Source organism: Hyla sarda, chromosome 4 (assembly GCF_029499605.1).
Source record: "Hyla sarda isolate aHylSar1 chromosome 4, aHylSar1.hap1, whole genome shotgun sequence".
NCBI lineage: Eukaryota > Metazoa > Chordata > Amphibia > Anura > Hylidae > Hyla > Hyla sarda.
Window position 1 is genome coordinate 200,668 of NC_079192.1, and position 18,374 is coordinate 219,041.

At 44.8% G+C, this 18,374-nt stretch overlaps 1 protein-coding gene across 3 annotated transcripts in view; it reads right to left on the minus strand.

The window, feature by feature from the left end:
- TFR2 (transferrin receptor 2) overlaps nt 1–18,374 on the minus strand; it is a 150,091-nt gene that overhangs the window by 113,250 nt on the left and 18,467 nt on the right. For all 3 annotated transcript variants that reach the window (XM_056569953.1, XM_056569952.1, XM_056569951.1), the window contains 2 exons: nt 17,887–18,061; nt 14,596–14,773 (listed from right to left, as the gene is read on the minus strand). In XM_056569953.1, the coding sequence (XP_056425928.1) occupies nt 14,596–14,773; nt 17,887–18,061 (353 nt within the window). The remainder of the gene's footprint in view (nt 1–14,595; nt 14,774–17,886; nt 18,062–18,374) is intronic.

Here is an 18,374-nt window from a genome sequence, read left to right on the forward strand (position 1 = left end):
GTATGTCGATTTGATCATATGTCGGGGCCATCGTAGGTCGGGGGGGTCACTGTATATCTTTCCCCACCGCAGCGCTTCTATTTAAAAATCCCACCAGGAGCCCTGAATGGCTCCTTAGTACCGGCCATTCAGGGCTCCCGGCGGGGAATTTAAAAATAGAAGTACACTGTACATCGCTGGGGTGCGGAGCATGCCATCCCGCTCCTCTGCTTAATAATTTCTGATCGGATCGGGTCTCAGAAGTGAAACCCGGTGCGATCAATCCCTCAGCCCCTGTACTACAACCCCCATCATGGAACATAGTCTGTTCCATAATGGGGGTTGTAGTACAAACACATTAGTACATTATTAGGCTCCCCAGCCATCAGCAGACTCCCGCAGCCGGGGAATTACTACTCCATCACGGAAACAAGTCTGTTCCATGATGGGAGTAGTAGTAGTCCCTCAGCACTGCAGGAGTCGCTGATGTCACCTCTTCTGAGCTCAGAAGTAATAACAGATATTATAAACCAGGTGCAAACGGATGACATAAAGGTTCATCCGTCACCCATAGACTTCAATGTTAAAAATAATGGCCGCTAATTTACCCGTTTCTTGTGACGGAAGAAAAATTAATGCATGTGCTGTTTTTTCTTCCATCACAAATAACGTCCGTTATTCATGACGGGCTATAACAGGTCATAACGGATAATCCCATAGACTTTAATGGGATTTTGTAGCGGACGTTTAAAGACGTTATAAGATGTCTGATCGCGGGGGGCCCGCTGCAGAGACCCCCCCTGCATCTCTAATTTCGGAAAACCAGGTTTCCGGGACTGGGGACGTCACACCACGCCCCCTCCATTCATGTCTATGGTAGGGGGCGTGACGGCCATCACGCCCCCTCCCATAGACATGAATGGAGGGGGTGTGGCGTGATGTCACTTCCCCAGTCCCGGCTGTCACGCACCCTCCCATAGACATGAATGGAGGGGGCGTGGTGTGACGTCACTTCCCCAGTCTCAGCTGTCACGCACCCTCCCATAGACATGAATGGAGGGTGCATGGCGTGACGTCACGTCCCCAGTCCCAGAAACCCGTAGGTTTATAAAACTGGAGATTCAGCACCCGCATAGAATGCGGGTGCTGCGGGGAGATCGCGGGGGGTCTCAGCAGCGGGCCACCCGTGATCAGACATCTTATCCCCTATCCTTTGGATAGGGGATAAAATGTTGTTGCCCGGAATACCCCTTTAATATCCGGTATTAAGGCTTTTTTAGCAGATGTTTATAACAGAACAACTTTATAGTGTGAAAGGGGCCTTACAGTTACAGTTATTTTACACCGCTCTAAGTGCTTTAGGTAATGTATACATGATAAAGATTCAGGAAAATATTACCCCCTAATAATATACATCACAACCAGGTATTGTTCCAAATGTAAGGAAAATTAATATATCCAATCATACAAATATTACTAACATACAAACTAAAATAATAAACAGTATATCCTGTACTTTGGATGGTGGTCATTATTATACGGATCGCTCTTACACCCAGGATTTTTAACTTGGCTGCTGAACCTACCCCTATTGATCTCTTGGACTGACGTGGAACGTCCATGATATCGGCTGCACCGCGATACCACATATAAATCCTTACGGTAGTTGTGTATCTCACAACTGAAAAAGGTGAGCAAGCACTCACCTTCTGCATTTTACTATCATCTTTATACTGTGACAACATACTGTCCTATGGGAAGCTCTGTTCTGTATTTTTTCTGCATTAGAAATAACAATAATAATAATGATGTTATATATTAATAGCACATAATAAATAATGGTATTAATCATTGTCAGTGACAGTTATATTAATAGGACAGGTATGAACACATAGCAAATACCAGAGTAAAAAGTATTTCAGGTTTTACCAATCATTCTCACGTGAACGAGACATCACATGACCGGCCATACACCTCCAGAGACGTGAAACAGTTTCCTTCTCGTCATTTACACTGTAGCACCGAATTGGCTCTAAACACGGCGCAATTCTTTGGTATCTCACAAAAAAAGAAACAGCTCCAAACGGTAACCAGACCGTTATTTAGTCCGACATTTGTAGTAAGAGTAACGAATGACCGGCACAACACAGAGCTACAAGAAAAGATGGAGAGGTATATTACGCCGCACTTGCCATTTGTTTACTACTGCTGTTGAAGTATGTTTACATGGTGACTTAGTATTTGTTTTATGTTGCTGGATTGGTATTTTGTGCACTTTGGGATTTGTTTTGTGTGGTAGAGAGTTATTTTGTGCTGCACTGTAATATTTGGTGCTGCTGGAGTGGTATATTGTGCCGCACTGTAATATTTGGTGCTGCTGGATTGGTATATTGTGCCGAATTGTAATATTCGGTGCTGGTGGATTGGTATATTGTGCTGCACTGTAATATCTGGGGCTGCTGGAGTGGTATATTGTGCCATACTGTAATATTTGGTGCTGCTGGAGTGGTATTTTGTGCCGCATTGTAATATTTGGTGCTGCTGGAGTGGTATATTGTGCCGCACTGTAATATCTGGTGCTGCTGGAGTGGTATATTGTGCCGCACTGTAATATTTGGTGCTGCTGGAGTGGTATATTGTGCTGTACTGTAATATTTGGTGCTGCTGGAGTGGTATATTGTGCCGCATTGTAATATTTGGTGCTGCTGGAGTGGTATATTGTGGCGCACTGTAATATTTGGTGCTGCTGAAGTGGTATATTGTACCGCACTGTAATATTTGGTGCTGCTGGAGTGGTACTTTGTGCTGTATTTTCGTGTTTATTTAGCACTTAGGGGGAAATATTTTGTTCTGCACTGTGGTTTTGGTGTGGGGGATATTATGTGTGTTATTTCGTGCTATTTAGTTGGCATTGATGGGTATAACATGGGTGGGCGCTATAGCATTTATTTAGTGTTGTGTGGTATTATTTGTTGTTTGTTCATGTGAGGGTGAAACTGAAAATTCATGCTATATAGTACATTACAGTGTTTTGGTACAATATATCACCAATTAGGTCATACTTTTAGTTTTGCACAGGGTCTAAAATCTGCCCTGCCTTGAGTGTTGTAAAAGATGAGTTTGAGAGGGATCCCTAGAAGCCCAAGGTGAAATGTAGAGGGGCAAATCTGAAAGACATATATACTGGTTTTCTACCAAGTTAGGGTTTTGGAGAGGTCATGAGGTCTATCCATAGTCTTTAAAGGGGTACTCCGCTGCTCCGCGTTTGGAACAAACTGTTCGGAACGCTGGTGCCGGGAGCTCGTGACGTCATAGCCCTGCCCCCTCATGATGTCACACCCCGCCCCCTCAATGCAAGTCTATGGGAGGGGGCGTGACGGCTGTCACGCCCCCTCCCATAGACTTGCATTGAGGGGGGCGTGACATCATGATGGGGCAGGGCTATGATGTCACGAGCTCCCGGCGCCGGTTCCAGCGTTCCGAACAGTTTGTTCCAAATGCTGAGCAGCGGAGTACCCAAAACTGTTACCATAACACTTTCCACACAGCGGCGCTATACAGGATACACCGTAATCACCCCGACACTTTTCACATAAAACAGATCTAGGAAAATTTTTGCTAATTTTGCAAGCACCGAATTGATTGCTATTTTAAAGTTTTCAATTTAATCCTGAATAGTTGGTTGTATTTACAAATCGTTCAACAAATGATAGAAAAGCTGAATAAATATTAAACATTAATAATAAGGGAATATTATACATTTTTCAGGTGATAGGAAACAGCTTTGTGTTGGTTATATTAGGAATGGAATGCTATAGAGCCACTATTGTAAACTTCTATACCGCCTGCGGTTTCTTCATGGTGTGGCCCCTACGTATGTGTAGGGAGAAGGTACGATCCTACAGTCACATGTCTCCGCGTCTCTATAGTATACGCCTGTTGTTTATTAGTGAAAGTGCAGGAAGTATAAGGCCGGCATTTGTGAGATACCAAAGAATTGCGCCGCGTTTAGAGACAATTCGGTGCTACAGTGTAAATGACGAGAAGGAAACTGTTTCCCGTCTCTGGAGGTGTATGGCCGGTCATGTGATGTCTCGTTCACGTGAGAATGATTGGTAAAACCTGAAATACTTTTACTCTGGTATTTACTATGTGTTCATACCTGTCCTATTAATATTACAGTCGCTGACAATGATTAATACCATTATTTATCATGTGTTATTAACCTCTTAAGGACGCAGGGCGTACCTGTACGCCCTGCGCCTGGTCCCGGCGTTTAAATCGGGGTCACACCGGGTCGGTCCCGGCTGCTATTGATAGCCGGGACCCTGGGCTAATAGTGCCGCTCGCTATTAATCCTTCAGAAAATGAAAGTAAAAGCTTCCCGGCAGCTCAGTCTGGCTGATCGGGATTATCATGATAAAATCGCGACGTCCTGATCAGCTAGGACGGAGGCCCCTTTACCTTGCTCCGTCGCGTCCGATCGGCGTTTGATTGCTTCAAACCTGAGCAACATGCTTGAGCAATCAACCTCCTATTACGCTGATCCATGCACAGCTATCGCTTTGCAATGATCTGTGTAAAAGATCAGTGTGTGCAGTGTTATAGCCCCCTATGGGATAACAATGATCAGTGTAAGAGAACAGTGTGTGCAGTGTTATAGCCTCCTATGGGATAATAATGATCAGTATAAGAGATCAGTGTGTGCAGTGTAAGAGGTCCCTATGGGATAACAATGATCAGTATGAGAGATCAGTGTGTGCAGTGTTATAGTCTCCTATGGTATAATAATGATCAGTATAAGAGATCAGTGTGTACAGTGTTATAGTCTTCTATGGGATAACAATGATCAGTAAAAGAGATCAGTGTGTGCAGTGTTATAGTCTCCTATGGGATAACAATGATCCGTGTAAGAGATCAGTGTGTGCAGTGTTATAGCCTCCAATGGGAAAACAATGATCAGTATAAGAGATCAGTGTGTGCAGTGTTATAGCCCCTATGGGATAATAATGATCAGACAATGATCAGTATAAGAGATCAGTGTGTGCAGTGTTATAGCCCCCTATGGGATAATAATGATCAGTGTAAGAGATCAGTGTGTGCAGTGTTATAGTCTCCTATGGGATAACAATGATCAGTGTGTGCAGTGTTATAGCCCCTATGGGATAACAATGATCAGTATAAGAGATCAGTGTGTGCAGTGTTATAGGTCCCTATGGGATAACAATGATCAGTATAAGAGATCAGTGTGTGCAGTGTTATAGGTCCCTATGGGATAACAATGATCAGTATAAGAGATCAGTGTGTGCAGTGTTATAGGTCCCTATGGGATAACAATGATCAGTATAAGAGATCAGTGTGTGCAGTGTTATAGGTCCCTATGGGATAACAATGATCAGTATAAGAGATCAGTGTGTGCAGTGTTATAGGTCCCTATGGGATAACAATGATCAGTATAAGAGATCAGTGTGTGCAGTGTTATAGGTCCCTATGGGATAACAATGATCAGTATAAGAGATCAGTGTGTGCAGTGTTATAGGTCCCTATTGGAGCTAATACATTGCAAAAAAAAAAGTGAAAAAAAGTTAATAAAGGTCATTTAACCCCTTCCCTAAGAAAAGTTTGAATCACCCCCCTTTTCCCATTAAAAAAACAGTGTAAATAAAAATAAACATATATGGTATCACCGCGTCTGGAAATGTCCGAACTATACAAATATATCATTAATTAAACCGCACGATCAATGGCGTACACGGAAAAAAATTCCAAATTCCAAAATAGCGTATATTTTTGGTCACTTTTTCCATCATAAAAAAATGAATAACAAGTGATCAAAAAGTCCGATCAATGCAAAAATGGTACCGATAAAAACTACAGAACACGTCGCAAAAAATGAGCCCTCATACTGTCCCGTACACGGAAAAATAAAAAAGTTATAGGGGTCAGAATATGACAATTTTAAACGTATACATTTTCCTGCATGTAGTTATGATTTTTTTCAGAAGTGCGACAAAATCACCTATATAAGTCGGGGATCATTATAACCGTATGGACCTACAGAATAATAAGGGGTCATTTTTACCGAAATATGTACTGCGTAGAAACGGAAGCCCCCAAAATTAACAAAATGAAATTTTTTTCTTCAATTTTGTCACATAATAAAAAAAAATTCCGTTTCGCCGTGGATTTTTTGGTAAAATGACTGATGTCACTGCAAAGTAGAATTGGTAGCGCAAAAAATAAGCCATAATATGGAATTTTATGTGAAAAATTGAAAGGTGATGAGGAAAAAATGAAAATGCGGTCAATAGATAACAACATCATTATTATTATCTTTATTATATCAAATGCAGAAAAACTACAGACCAGAGCTTCCCATAGGACAGTATGTTGTCCCAGTATGAAGACGCAGAAGGTAAGTGCTTTCTCACCATTTTCAGTTGTGAGATACACAACTACCGTAAGGCTGGGTTCACACTGTGGAATTTCTGGGCACAATTTCCGCCGGAGATCAAGATGGCGGCACTAGGACTGCGCGGACTGCATTGCCGTCCCCATAGATGTCAATGCATTTCTGAGCAGATCTCCCAAAAGATCCACCCAGAAATGCATTGCTGTCTATGGGGATGGCAATGCAGTCCGTGCGGTCCTAGTGCCGCCGGCTAAATCTCCAGCAGAAATTCTGCCCAGAGATTCTGTAGTGTGAACCCAGCCTACGGATTTATATGTGGTATCGCGGTGCAGCCACCCGGCAGCCAATCTCATGGACGTTCCACGTCAGTCTAAGAGATCAATAGGGGTAGGTTCAGCAACCAAGTAAAAAATCCTGGGTGTAGGCGCGATCCGTATAATAATGACCACCATCCAAAGTACAGGATCTACTGTTTATTATACCCAATACAGACGCGTTTCGAGACAGTCTCTTTATCAATGAACTGTGGCTTATTATTATTATAATAGTATTTTCTTTCAATTTATATGTTACTAAACCTTCTACAATTGGCCCCATTTCATTTACTTATAATAAGCCCAGTGCCAGTGTGCCCCGGATATTACTTGGTTAGCCCATTATTTTTACGAACCTTTGTTATGTATACAGTACCGGAAACACTTGTTTGTGTGAATATACCATGTTCTGTGCATTTTTCAATTCATTTTATTCCTTTTTGTTCTCGTATTGTTTTCCTATCAGCTAGTTAGGGACAAACTTCAAATGACCCCTAGGAATATTCTAGGAATTTTGGTCATTAGTTTAACCAAAATTAGGAGTGGAATTAGTCTGACTGTAATTTACAAATAAAAACAGACAAACAAAACTCAAAATGTTCAAAATAATAACCTCATTGATAAACCACCGCAAATTGTGTGATGTTTATTTTAGAAATTAAACTCTGGTAGTTGACGTTTAAAACTGCAGCCGTAAAATGACAAACACTTGCAATGTAGCTCACGTGGTCTACCACTAAAACAGAATACAGTGACCCCCCCGACCTACGATGGCCCCGACATACCATATATATACAGTGACCCCCCCCGACCTACGATAGCCCCGACATACCATATATATACAGTGACCCCCCCCCCCGACCTACGATGGCCCCGACATACCATATATATACAGTGACCCCCCGACCTACGTTGGCCCCGACATACCATATATATATACAGTGACCCCCGACCTACGATGGCCCCGACATACCATATATATATACAGTGACCCCCCGACCTACGATGGCCCCGACATACCATATATATATACAGTGACCCCCGACCTACGATGGCCCCGACATACCATATATATATACAGTGACCCCCCGACCTACGATGGCCCCGACATACCATATATATACAGTGACCCCCCGACCTACGATGGCCCCGACATACCATATATATATACAGTGACCCCCGACCTACGATGGCCCCGACATACCATATATATATACAGTGACCCCCCGACCTACGATGGCCCCGACATACCATATATATATACAGTGACCCCCGACCTACGATGGCCCCGACATACCATATATATATACAGTGACCCCCCGACCTACGATGGCCCCGACATACCATATATATACAGTGACCCCCCGACCTACGATGGCCCCGACATACCATATATATACAGTGACCCCCCGACCTACGATGGCCCCGACATACCATATATATACAGTGACCCCCCCAACCTACGATGGCCCGACATACCATATATATACAGTGACCCCCCGACCTACGATGGCCCCGACATACCATATATATACAGTGACCCCCCCGACCTACGATGGCCCCGACATACCATATATAGACAGTGACCCCCCGACCTACGATGGCCCCGACATACCATATATATACAGTGACCCCCCCAACCTACGATGGCCCGACATACCATATATATACAGTGACCCCCCGACCTACGATGGCCCCGACATACCATATATATATATACAGTGACCCCCCGACCTACGATGGCCCCGACATACAATATATATACAGTGACCCCCCGACCTACGATGGCCCCGACATACCATATATATATATACAGTGACCCCCGACCTACGATGGCCCCGACATACCATATATATATATACAGTGACCCCCCGACCTACGATGGCCCCGACATACCATATATATATACAGTGACCCCCCCAACCTACGATGGCCCGACATACCATATATATACAGTGACCCCCCGACCTACGATGGCCCCGACATACCATATATATATATATAGTGACCCCCGACCTACGATGGCCCCGACATACCATATATATATATACAGTGACCCCCCGACCTACGATGGCCCCGACATACCATATATATATACAGTGACCCCCCCAACCTACGATGGCCCGACATACCATATATATACAGTGACCCCCCGACCTACGATGGCCCCGACATACCATATATATATACAGTGACCCCCCCGACCTACGATGGCCCCGACATACCATATATATACAGTGACCCCCCCGACCTACGGTGGCCCCGACATACCATATGTATACAGTGACCCCCCGACCTACGATGGCCCCGACATACCATATATATATACAGTGACCCCTCGACCTACGATGGCCCTGACATACCATATATATATATACAGTGACCCCTCGACCTACGATGGCCCCGACATACCATATATATACAGTGACCCCCCGACCTACGATGGCGCCGACATACCATATATATATACAGTGACCCCCCGACCTACGATGGCCCCGACATACCATATATATACAGTGACCCCCCGACCTACGATGGCCCCGACATACCATATATACAGTGACCCCCCCGACCTACGATGGCCCCGACATACCATATATATACAGTGACCCCCCGACCTACGATGGCCCCGACATACCATATATATACAGTGACCCCCCCGACCTACGATGGCCCCGACATACCATATATATACAGTGACCCCCTGACCTACGATGGTCCTGACATATCATATATATACAGTGACCCCCCCGACCTACGATGGCCCCGACATACCATATATATACAGTGACCCCCGACCTACGATGGCCCCGACATACCATATATATACAGTGACCCCCCGACCTACGATGGCCCCGACATACCATATATATACAGTGACACCCCGACCTACGATGGCCCCGACATACCATATATATACAGTGACCCCCAACCTACGATGGCCCCGACATACGATCATTTGAGCATACGATGCTTTTGTATGTCGGGGCCATCGCATAAATGGTTATCCTCCAGCACAGACTGCTTCAGCTGCCCCCGGATAGCCGTTTACGGTGCCCCGTGTGGTGCGCTGGCGATCACTTACCTGTCCTCGGGGCTCCGGCGCGTCCTCTAAAGGATCCCCTGCATCGTCGGCGCTCTCCATCATCGTCATCACGTCGCTGCGCACGCCGTCCCGTCATCCAATAGGAGCGGCGTGCGTAGCGGCGTGGTGGCGGCGACGGAGAGCGAGGATGCCGGGGAAGCAGAGGCCTTGCCGGAGCGTTGGGGACACCTCGGGGACGCAGAGACAGCGATGGAGGGCGACATCCAAGGCAGCGGTGACTGTCCGGAGCGGCAGTGAGACGTGAGTATAACCTCCTATACCAGTGGTCTTCAACCTGCGGACCTCCAGAGGTTGCAAAACTACAACTCCCAGCATGCCGTTGGCTGTCCGGGCATGCTGGGTGTTGTAGTTTTGCAACATCTGGAGGTCCACAGTTTGTAGACCACTGTCCTATACTTTACATTGCACGGATCCCTCAACATACGATGGTTTCAACAAACAATGGTCCATTTGGAGCGGATTCCCATCGTATGTTGAGGGACCTCTGTATACCACGATTTTCAGCAATTACATTGGTAGTGACTTCATTATAGATTGTGAGCTCGTATAATTCTTAGAGATGGGATCCGGGCCTCAGAGAACGTAAGTAACATAGACCAAATAAATCTAACAACCCTTTTATTGTATAAAATTAAGATTTATATTAAATAAATGGGGCCTGTTCATGTAAATACTTTGACTCCGAAGCCTAAAATACATCTACTCTAGTATCTACTATGTGTTCATACATGTCCTGTTATTATTATTACTGTCACTGATAATAATAAATGGAATTATTTATGTATTATAATTATATATCATCAATATAGTATTTTCCTTTAGTTTGTATGTTAGTAACATTTGTATGTCCTTACATTTGGAACAATACCCTGTTGCGATGAATATTATTGGGGGGGGGGGGGGGGGGGGATTAATATTTTCCTGAATCATTGTCTGGTGCCTGGTCCAAACTGGTTTATTAAGGGTTAAGCCTTGTGTGAGGGAGTGCTGTTTGAACTTAATTAGGCCTCACCTGTGCACTGCCTATAAGTACCGTCTCCTCCCACAGCCTCTTGCTGGATCTTTGTTGCCTTTGTGCCTGAGAGAAAGCATTCCTTGTTCTGTGTTACCCTGCCTGTTGCCTGTTGCCTGTTGCCTGTTGCCTGTTGCCTGTTGCCTGTTGCCGTTCCTACTGACTTCCGCCTGTGCCGCCAGCCCTGACCATTTGCTACATCTGACTACGCCTTTGCCTGAACCCCTTGTACCTTGCCTTATCTCAGCAGCCAGAGAGGTTGAGTCGTTACTGGGTGGAACGACCGAGGGGTTACTTGCCGCAGCAAGTCCATCCCGCTTTGCGGCGGGCTCTGGTGAAAACCAGTAACTCCTTTCCCCATGATACGGTCCACGTCTTCACCTCTCTGGCACAGCGGATCCACCACCAGCCTCAGCCCGGATCCTAACATTACGGTAACAATGACACCTTATCATTATTCTGTAGGTCCATACGGTTAAAATGATCCCCTACTTATATAGGTTTGATTTTGTCGCACTTCTGGAAAAAAATCATAACTACATGCAGGAAAATGTATACATTTAAAAATGTCATCTTCTGACCCCTATAACTTTTTTTTTCCATGTACAGGGCGGTATGAGGGCCGTGTTCTGAAGTTTTTATCGATACCATTTTTGTTTTAATCTGACTTTTTGCTCACTTTTTATTCTTTTTTTTTTTTTAATGGTATAAAAAGTGCCCAAAAATACGCTATTTTGGAATTTTTTTGTGTACGCCATTGACCGTGCGGTTTAATTAATGATATATTTTTATAGTTCGGACATTTCCACACATACCACATGTTTATATTTATTTATACTGTTTTATTTATTTTTTTATGGGAAAAGGGGGGTGATTCAAACTTTTATTATGGAAGGGGTTAAATTATCTTAACACTTTTTTATTTTATTTTTTGCAATGTTACAGCTCCCATAGGGACCTATAACACTGCACACACTGATCTCTTATACTGATCACGGTTATCCCATAGGAGACTATAACACTGCACACACTGATCATTGTTATCCCATAGGAGACTATAATACTGCACACACTGATCTCTTATACTTATCATTATTATACCATAGGGTACTATAACGCTGCACACACTGATCTCTTATAGCCCCCCCTATGGGATAATAATGATCAGTATAAGAGATCAGTGTGTGCAGTGTTATAGCCCCCTATGAGATAATAATAATCAGTATAACACTGCACACACTGATCTCTTATACTGATCATTATTATCCCATAGGAGACTATAATACTGCACCCACTGATCTCTTATACTGATAATTATTATACCATAGGGTACTATAACACTGCACACACTGATCTCTTATAGCCCCCCCTATGGGATAATAATGATCAGTATAAGAGATCAGTGTGTGCAGTGTTATAGCCCCCTATGAGATAATAATAATCAGTATAACACTGCACACACTGATCTCTTATACTGATCATTGTTATCCCATAGGAGACTATAACACTGCACACACTGATCTTTTACACATATCACTGGCGTGTATTAACACGCCTGTGATCAGTGTTATCGGCGCTTGACTGCTCCTGCCTGGATCTCAGGCAGGAGCAGTCATTCACCGATCGGACAGCGAGGAGGCAGGTAGGGTCCCTCCCGGTGTCCTGTAAGCTGTTCGGGATGCCGCAATTTCACCGTGGCGGTCCCTAACAGCCCGACTGAGCAGCCGGGATACATTAACTTTCGCTTCAGATGCGGCGCTCAGCTTTGATCGCCGCGTCTGAAGGGTTAATACAGGGCATCACCGCGATCGGTGATGTCCTGTATTAGCTGCGTGACCCCGCGGCATATCGCAGAAGCCGGCAGAGGACGTAAATATATGTCCTTCATCGTTAAGGGGTTAATATTATAGTTCATGGGACACAATATTAGGCAGTGTTATCAGTTTTTATGGGTTTTGGAACGCAATATTAATGTTATGGCTGATAGGGCACAATATAAAGAGGTAGTATTAAAGGGGTATACCAGGAAAAAACATTTTTTTATATATCAACTGGCTCCAGAAAGTTAAACAGATTTGTAAATTATTTCTATTAAAAAGTCTTAATCCTTTCAGTACTTATGAGCTGCTGAAGTTAAGTTGTTGTTGTTTTCTGTCCAAGTGCTCTCTGATGACACCTGTCTCTGGAACTGTACAGAGTAGAAGCAAATCCCCATAGCAAACCTCTTCTACTCTCTGCAGTTCCCGAGACAATATGACACAATATTAGGCGTATATTAGGAAGTATAAATACCTACATCTAACATATACACACTATTCAGTAGAGAAGAGCGAAGTTACAGTGATTAGGTCCTGCATAAATTAATTCAGCTTTGCGATGCTCCAGTGGCTGGAAAAGGTGGATACAGTCCTAGAAGAGTCTCCAGCCACTTGAGCACCTGAAAGCTGAACTAATTCATGCAGGCTAAAGTAAGCAACCTCCGAGCCGTGAAGTTCGTGACAAATCGAATCACTGTAAGTTCGCTCATCTCTACTATTCAGTGTATTCTGTGATTAAAAATAACCTGAAAAGAAGTTAGCAGAATAGTTTCTATGCAAATATTTATCAACCATATTTACATGGAAAGAATTTAGCTGTTAGACTAGGACCCATATAATTACATACAGCTATCATTTATGCCTTTCATTCTGCTACAGCTCTTTATTCCTGTAAATGGTATTTAACTTTACAAATGTGCAAAAGAAAAACATCTTATTCTATGAAATGTGTTTGATATGTGTCAAAAACTAAATGTATTTATGCCTACAAATGTAGAAATGCTCAAACATCCAGAATGCATTTAACTGACATTCACTACTATTAGCAATATGCAAAAGCATGATATTAAATTTATATAACATTCATGTGCATCTGTTTCTATATAATGTCAGCTGTTGTGGAGCTCTGGTAACTTCTGTGACCTAAAGAAATTTCTCCCCCATTGCACCCCATCCTTTTTACTATGAAATGTAACTGTACCCCGTTTCACTAATCTGGGGAATGTGTAGCTTCTGTACAGAAAAATCAGCTTCTGCTGGAAAACTGTTTATACAGCTTGGTTGTAGTTAACAACAACTGGAATGTATTTAACTGACCGTCAAAAGGAATGACCAGCTTGTGAGAATTTTTCTTATAAAACTTATAAAATATAAAACTTATAAGACTTATAAAAGTTTTGAAAATAGGATTCAATAACTATATGAACTGTTTTTATCCCTATAATTGTAGAAACAATTCTTTGAAACGTGTTTGAATATATGATTACTTCTATTAATAAAGCTTTATAAAATGATACATTACTGTCCGTTTTTTACTATAAGACATTCTGCTACACAGACTTGTCGGGTCATATTTACATATTACTCGGGGGGGGGGGGGGGGCACACTATGAACATTCACATCCATTTAGGAGACTACATCAGTGACTGTGTAAGAAAGGGGGGGGGGTGAAGCTATGCAGGGAAGGGGGCGTGGCCTAGTAGGGCTCTGCCAGAGAAGGGGGCATGGCACCTGTCACTTTACTTCCGGTTGGCGGTTTGATGAAAAGTATCCCCCCTCACTACTTCTGTATCACCCTGCAGGAGGAAGGGCAGTCTCATCCTATCTGTATCACCCTGCAGGAGGAAGGGCAGTCTCATCCTATCTGTATCACCCTGTAGGGGCTGGGGCAGGCTCATAGCTCCTCCTATCTGTATGACCCTGTAGGGGGCGGGGTAGCTCTTGTTTCTCTCACCGTATCTTCTCAGTGATCTCTTGTCCATCACTCAGGTACTTGGTGAACAGATCCTTCAGTTCGGCCCAGTCCATTCTTATAGGTTCATCCTGATCAAAAGGCTCATCTGGTGCATAGTCACCAATAGGGTCACATGATGTACACGGGTGACGAGTGACTACAAATCCCAGGATAAAGGCTGAAAGATACATAAGAGGTCAGGTATAAGGAGAGATTAGATATCTTAATTATCTATCTCATATCTATCTATTATCTATCTATAAAAAACAAATAGATGCAGCACACCACAGCTTGAAAATCACAGTGTAAGGTTTATTCCATAGTGTATTCCAATAGACAACGTTTCACCAGCCTCACGCTGGCTTTTTCAGGGTGATTTTCAAGCTGTGGTGGCTGCATCTATTTGTTTTTTATGGATTAAGGAACCGGCGACCGAGGCTCCAAGCATGCTTGCACCCCGTTCAAAATTACTTATTTATCTTGATGTGCTGTTCATATTTGGACTTTATTATCTATCTAATATCTATCTATCTATACTCCAAAGAAGTCGCAGCACACCCAGGTAGCATTAGGTGCAAAAGAATTGAGCTCTATTTGCCCATGTTATACAACGTTTGGATGGTATCGCACCATCTTTGTCAAGCTTGAAACGTTGTATAACATGGGCAAATAAAGCTCAATTCTTTTGCACCTAATGCTACCTGGGTGTGCTGCGACTTCTTTGGAGTATATATCGATGGACACGGTCTGCGACTGGGACTAGTTACTAGCTAGCTCACGTCCAGCTCGCGTCCTCCTCACGTCCAGCTCACGTCCTGCTCACGTCTATCTGTGGTGGCCCAGTACGGGAGGTGTTACCCCATACCCTTGCTACCTTGTCAGGCAGCCTCCTGTAGTGTCCGCTGCCCCCCCCCCCCCTTGCATCTGTTTACTGTAATTGTATATAATCCCTATGTTGTATATGTAAGAGTGTTATACCTTTAAGACTGTTTACCATGTGATTGTTACCCAGGAGGTATCATTGACCAGGTAACCAATGGAACCCCACCAGAGCCTCCCCATATAAGCCCTGGGTGGAGCCTCTGCTCTCTCTGCTGAGGTCCAGTGCAGTCGAATGTCCAGAGTCATAGGAGCCTCAAGTCCAACCTGCAGCTACAAGTCTACAAGTAACCACAGTCACAGCATTGTGAGCCTCATGTCAGTCATCTGTCTAGTCAACGTGGCCTGCACTAAATTGTCCACCTCTACTACGAGTCCCAGCAAGCCCTTAAGGTCTCTAAAGTCAATGGTCACCTCCATGGGCCCTGGCTGAAGTATATAGACTGTACCATCTGTCACTCAGTAAAGCTACCGTTGTCCGTAACTTGGCGTCGGAGTCATTATTGCCCCGTGCCTAGCCCAGGATCCAGCGGTATTGATGATAAACCACACCTTGGCATCACAAATGCAAGGGGTTAATGCCATCTGCCCCCAGGGTAATTCAATCTGCCCTTTGCATTACACCCTCTACCACAACTTTTGGCACCCTACGAACAGGATACGGGTGTGCACCTTATGCCTGAAGTCCCCCCTCCAGTCTGACTTGTCTCCAGTGTTGCAGAGTAAAACGCACGAGTGTGCAACAAAAATTGCGCCAGAAAGTTTATGGGACTTTGCGAGTAAGAAGTGTTTTACTCGAGGCACTTGTGAAATAGAGGGGGAGGTGAAGAAAAGACTGTAATCTGCCATTGAGGATGGTACTGAAGTCATAAACATTATGTGCAAAATTCGTGCCGAAGCAATGTTACGCGGCAAGATGTCTGCCGCCATACCTGAAAGGGTTAATCTGTTGGAAGAAAAGCCGCAAAAGGATCCTGCCAAAGCCAGCATCCCGCCCATGGGCGTGGAAGCCAAGTCGCAGTTCCTAGTCCTAAGTGGAACTTGAAAGGTTGCCGGCGGAGCGGAAGAAGACGCACCGCTGAGTTTATTCTGGTCCCAGGCCCTGCTGATGACGAAGTTCCAGCCGGTGGCCATTTTGTTGGACACAAAGAATAAGAAGCAGAGCCGGTCCTCTTTAGTCTTGTGGAAGTCCCTGGTGAGAGCAAAAAAATGGCGTATGCGCAGCATAGCACGAGAGCAGAGAGTCCCAAGATGGTGCAGGAGGCCTGTCAGTAACATCTGCTGCCACGGTGCAGATGTTCCAGGAGTTAGCAGATTGTCTGCAGAGATTCTCCATCTGGGCCGAAGACGCCCACCTGAAGGTTCATTGGCCTGCAACTCCAGCGGGTGGAACACCTGCATCATCACGAGGATCATCGCCGTTGAGGCTTTCTTCCCACCTCCGGACCTGGGGATCCAGGGCGGAGATCCACACTGAGTCGGAAGTGAGTACCCCGGCCGAGGAACTGTTCTCACTAGGCCACAGTGGCCACTGTTAGTCATCCGGCCTCTGGGACTGGGCACACAAGGATGGCTGTGTTTAAGAGGGGGAGTTTGTGGTGGCCCTCCTGTAGTGTCCCCTGCCCCCACCCCCTGCATCTGTTTATTGTAAATGTAATATAATCCCTATCTTGTATATGTAAGAGTGTTATACCTTTTTAAGACTGTTTACCATGTGATTGTTACCCAGGAGGTATCATTGACCAGGTGACCTAGGGGTGACCAATGGGACCCCACCAGAGCCTCCCCATATAAGCCCAGGGTGGAGCCTCTGCTCTCTCTGCTGAGGTCCAGTGCAGTCGAGTCTAGGAGTGTCCAGAGTCATAGGAGGCCTCAAGTCCAACCTGCAGCCACAAGTCAGTCAAGTCAAAGTCATCTGTCTAGTCAACGTGGCCTGCACTAAATTGTCCACCTCTACTACAAGTGACAGCAAGCCCTTAAGGTCTCTAAAGTCACTGGTCACCTCCATGGGTCCTGGCTGAAGTATATAGACTGTACCATCTGTCTAACCTCAGAAAAAGCTATCGTTGTCTGCAACTTGGCGCCGGAGTCATTATTGGCCCCGTGCCTAGCCCAGGATCCAGCGATATACCATTGAGTGGTATTTGCCTAGCCCAGGATCCAGCGATATACCATTGAGTGGTATTGAGGATAAACCACGCCCTGGCGTCACTAATACAAGGGGTTAATGCCATCTGACCCAGGGCAATTCCATCTGCCCTTTGCATCACACCCTCTACCAAATATTTATCTATCTCATATATCTCATATCTATCTCTCATGTCGTATATATCTCGTATCTATCTCTCATGTCGTATATATCTCGTATGTTGTTCCGCACACATTACTCCTGTACATATTCCGGGCACTGACCGACAATCATGGCCACACAGATGATGAAGATGAATTTCTGGTATTGAGGAGATATCGGGCACCCGGAGCCCTTTGGATTTGTCCTCTGAACCACATGTGGGGTCTCGTCAATATGGAGCTCGGCCTCATCCTCCTCCTCTACCCCACGATAGATGGAATATGACTGGGACGGCATCTGTACAGGAGGAAACAAGAGCTGACCGTTATATAGCACTGCCTGCACCCCCATCAGTATATACAGAGCACTGCCTGCACCCCCATCAGTATATACAGAGCACTGCCTGCACCCCATCACTGTGTATACAGAGCACTGCCTGCACCCCATCACTGTATACAGAGCACTGCCTGCACCCCATCACTATATACAGAGCACTGCCTGCACCCCATCACTGTATACAGAACACTGCCTGCACCCCATCACTGTATACAGAGCACTGCCTGCACCCCATCACTGTATACAGAGCACTGCCTGCACCCCATCACTATAT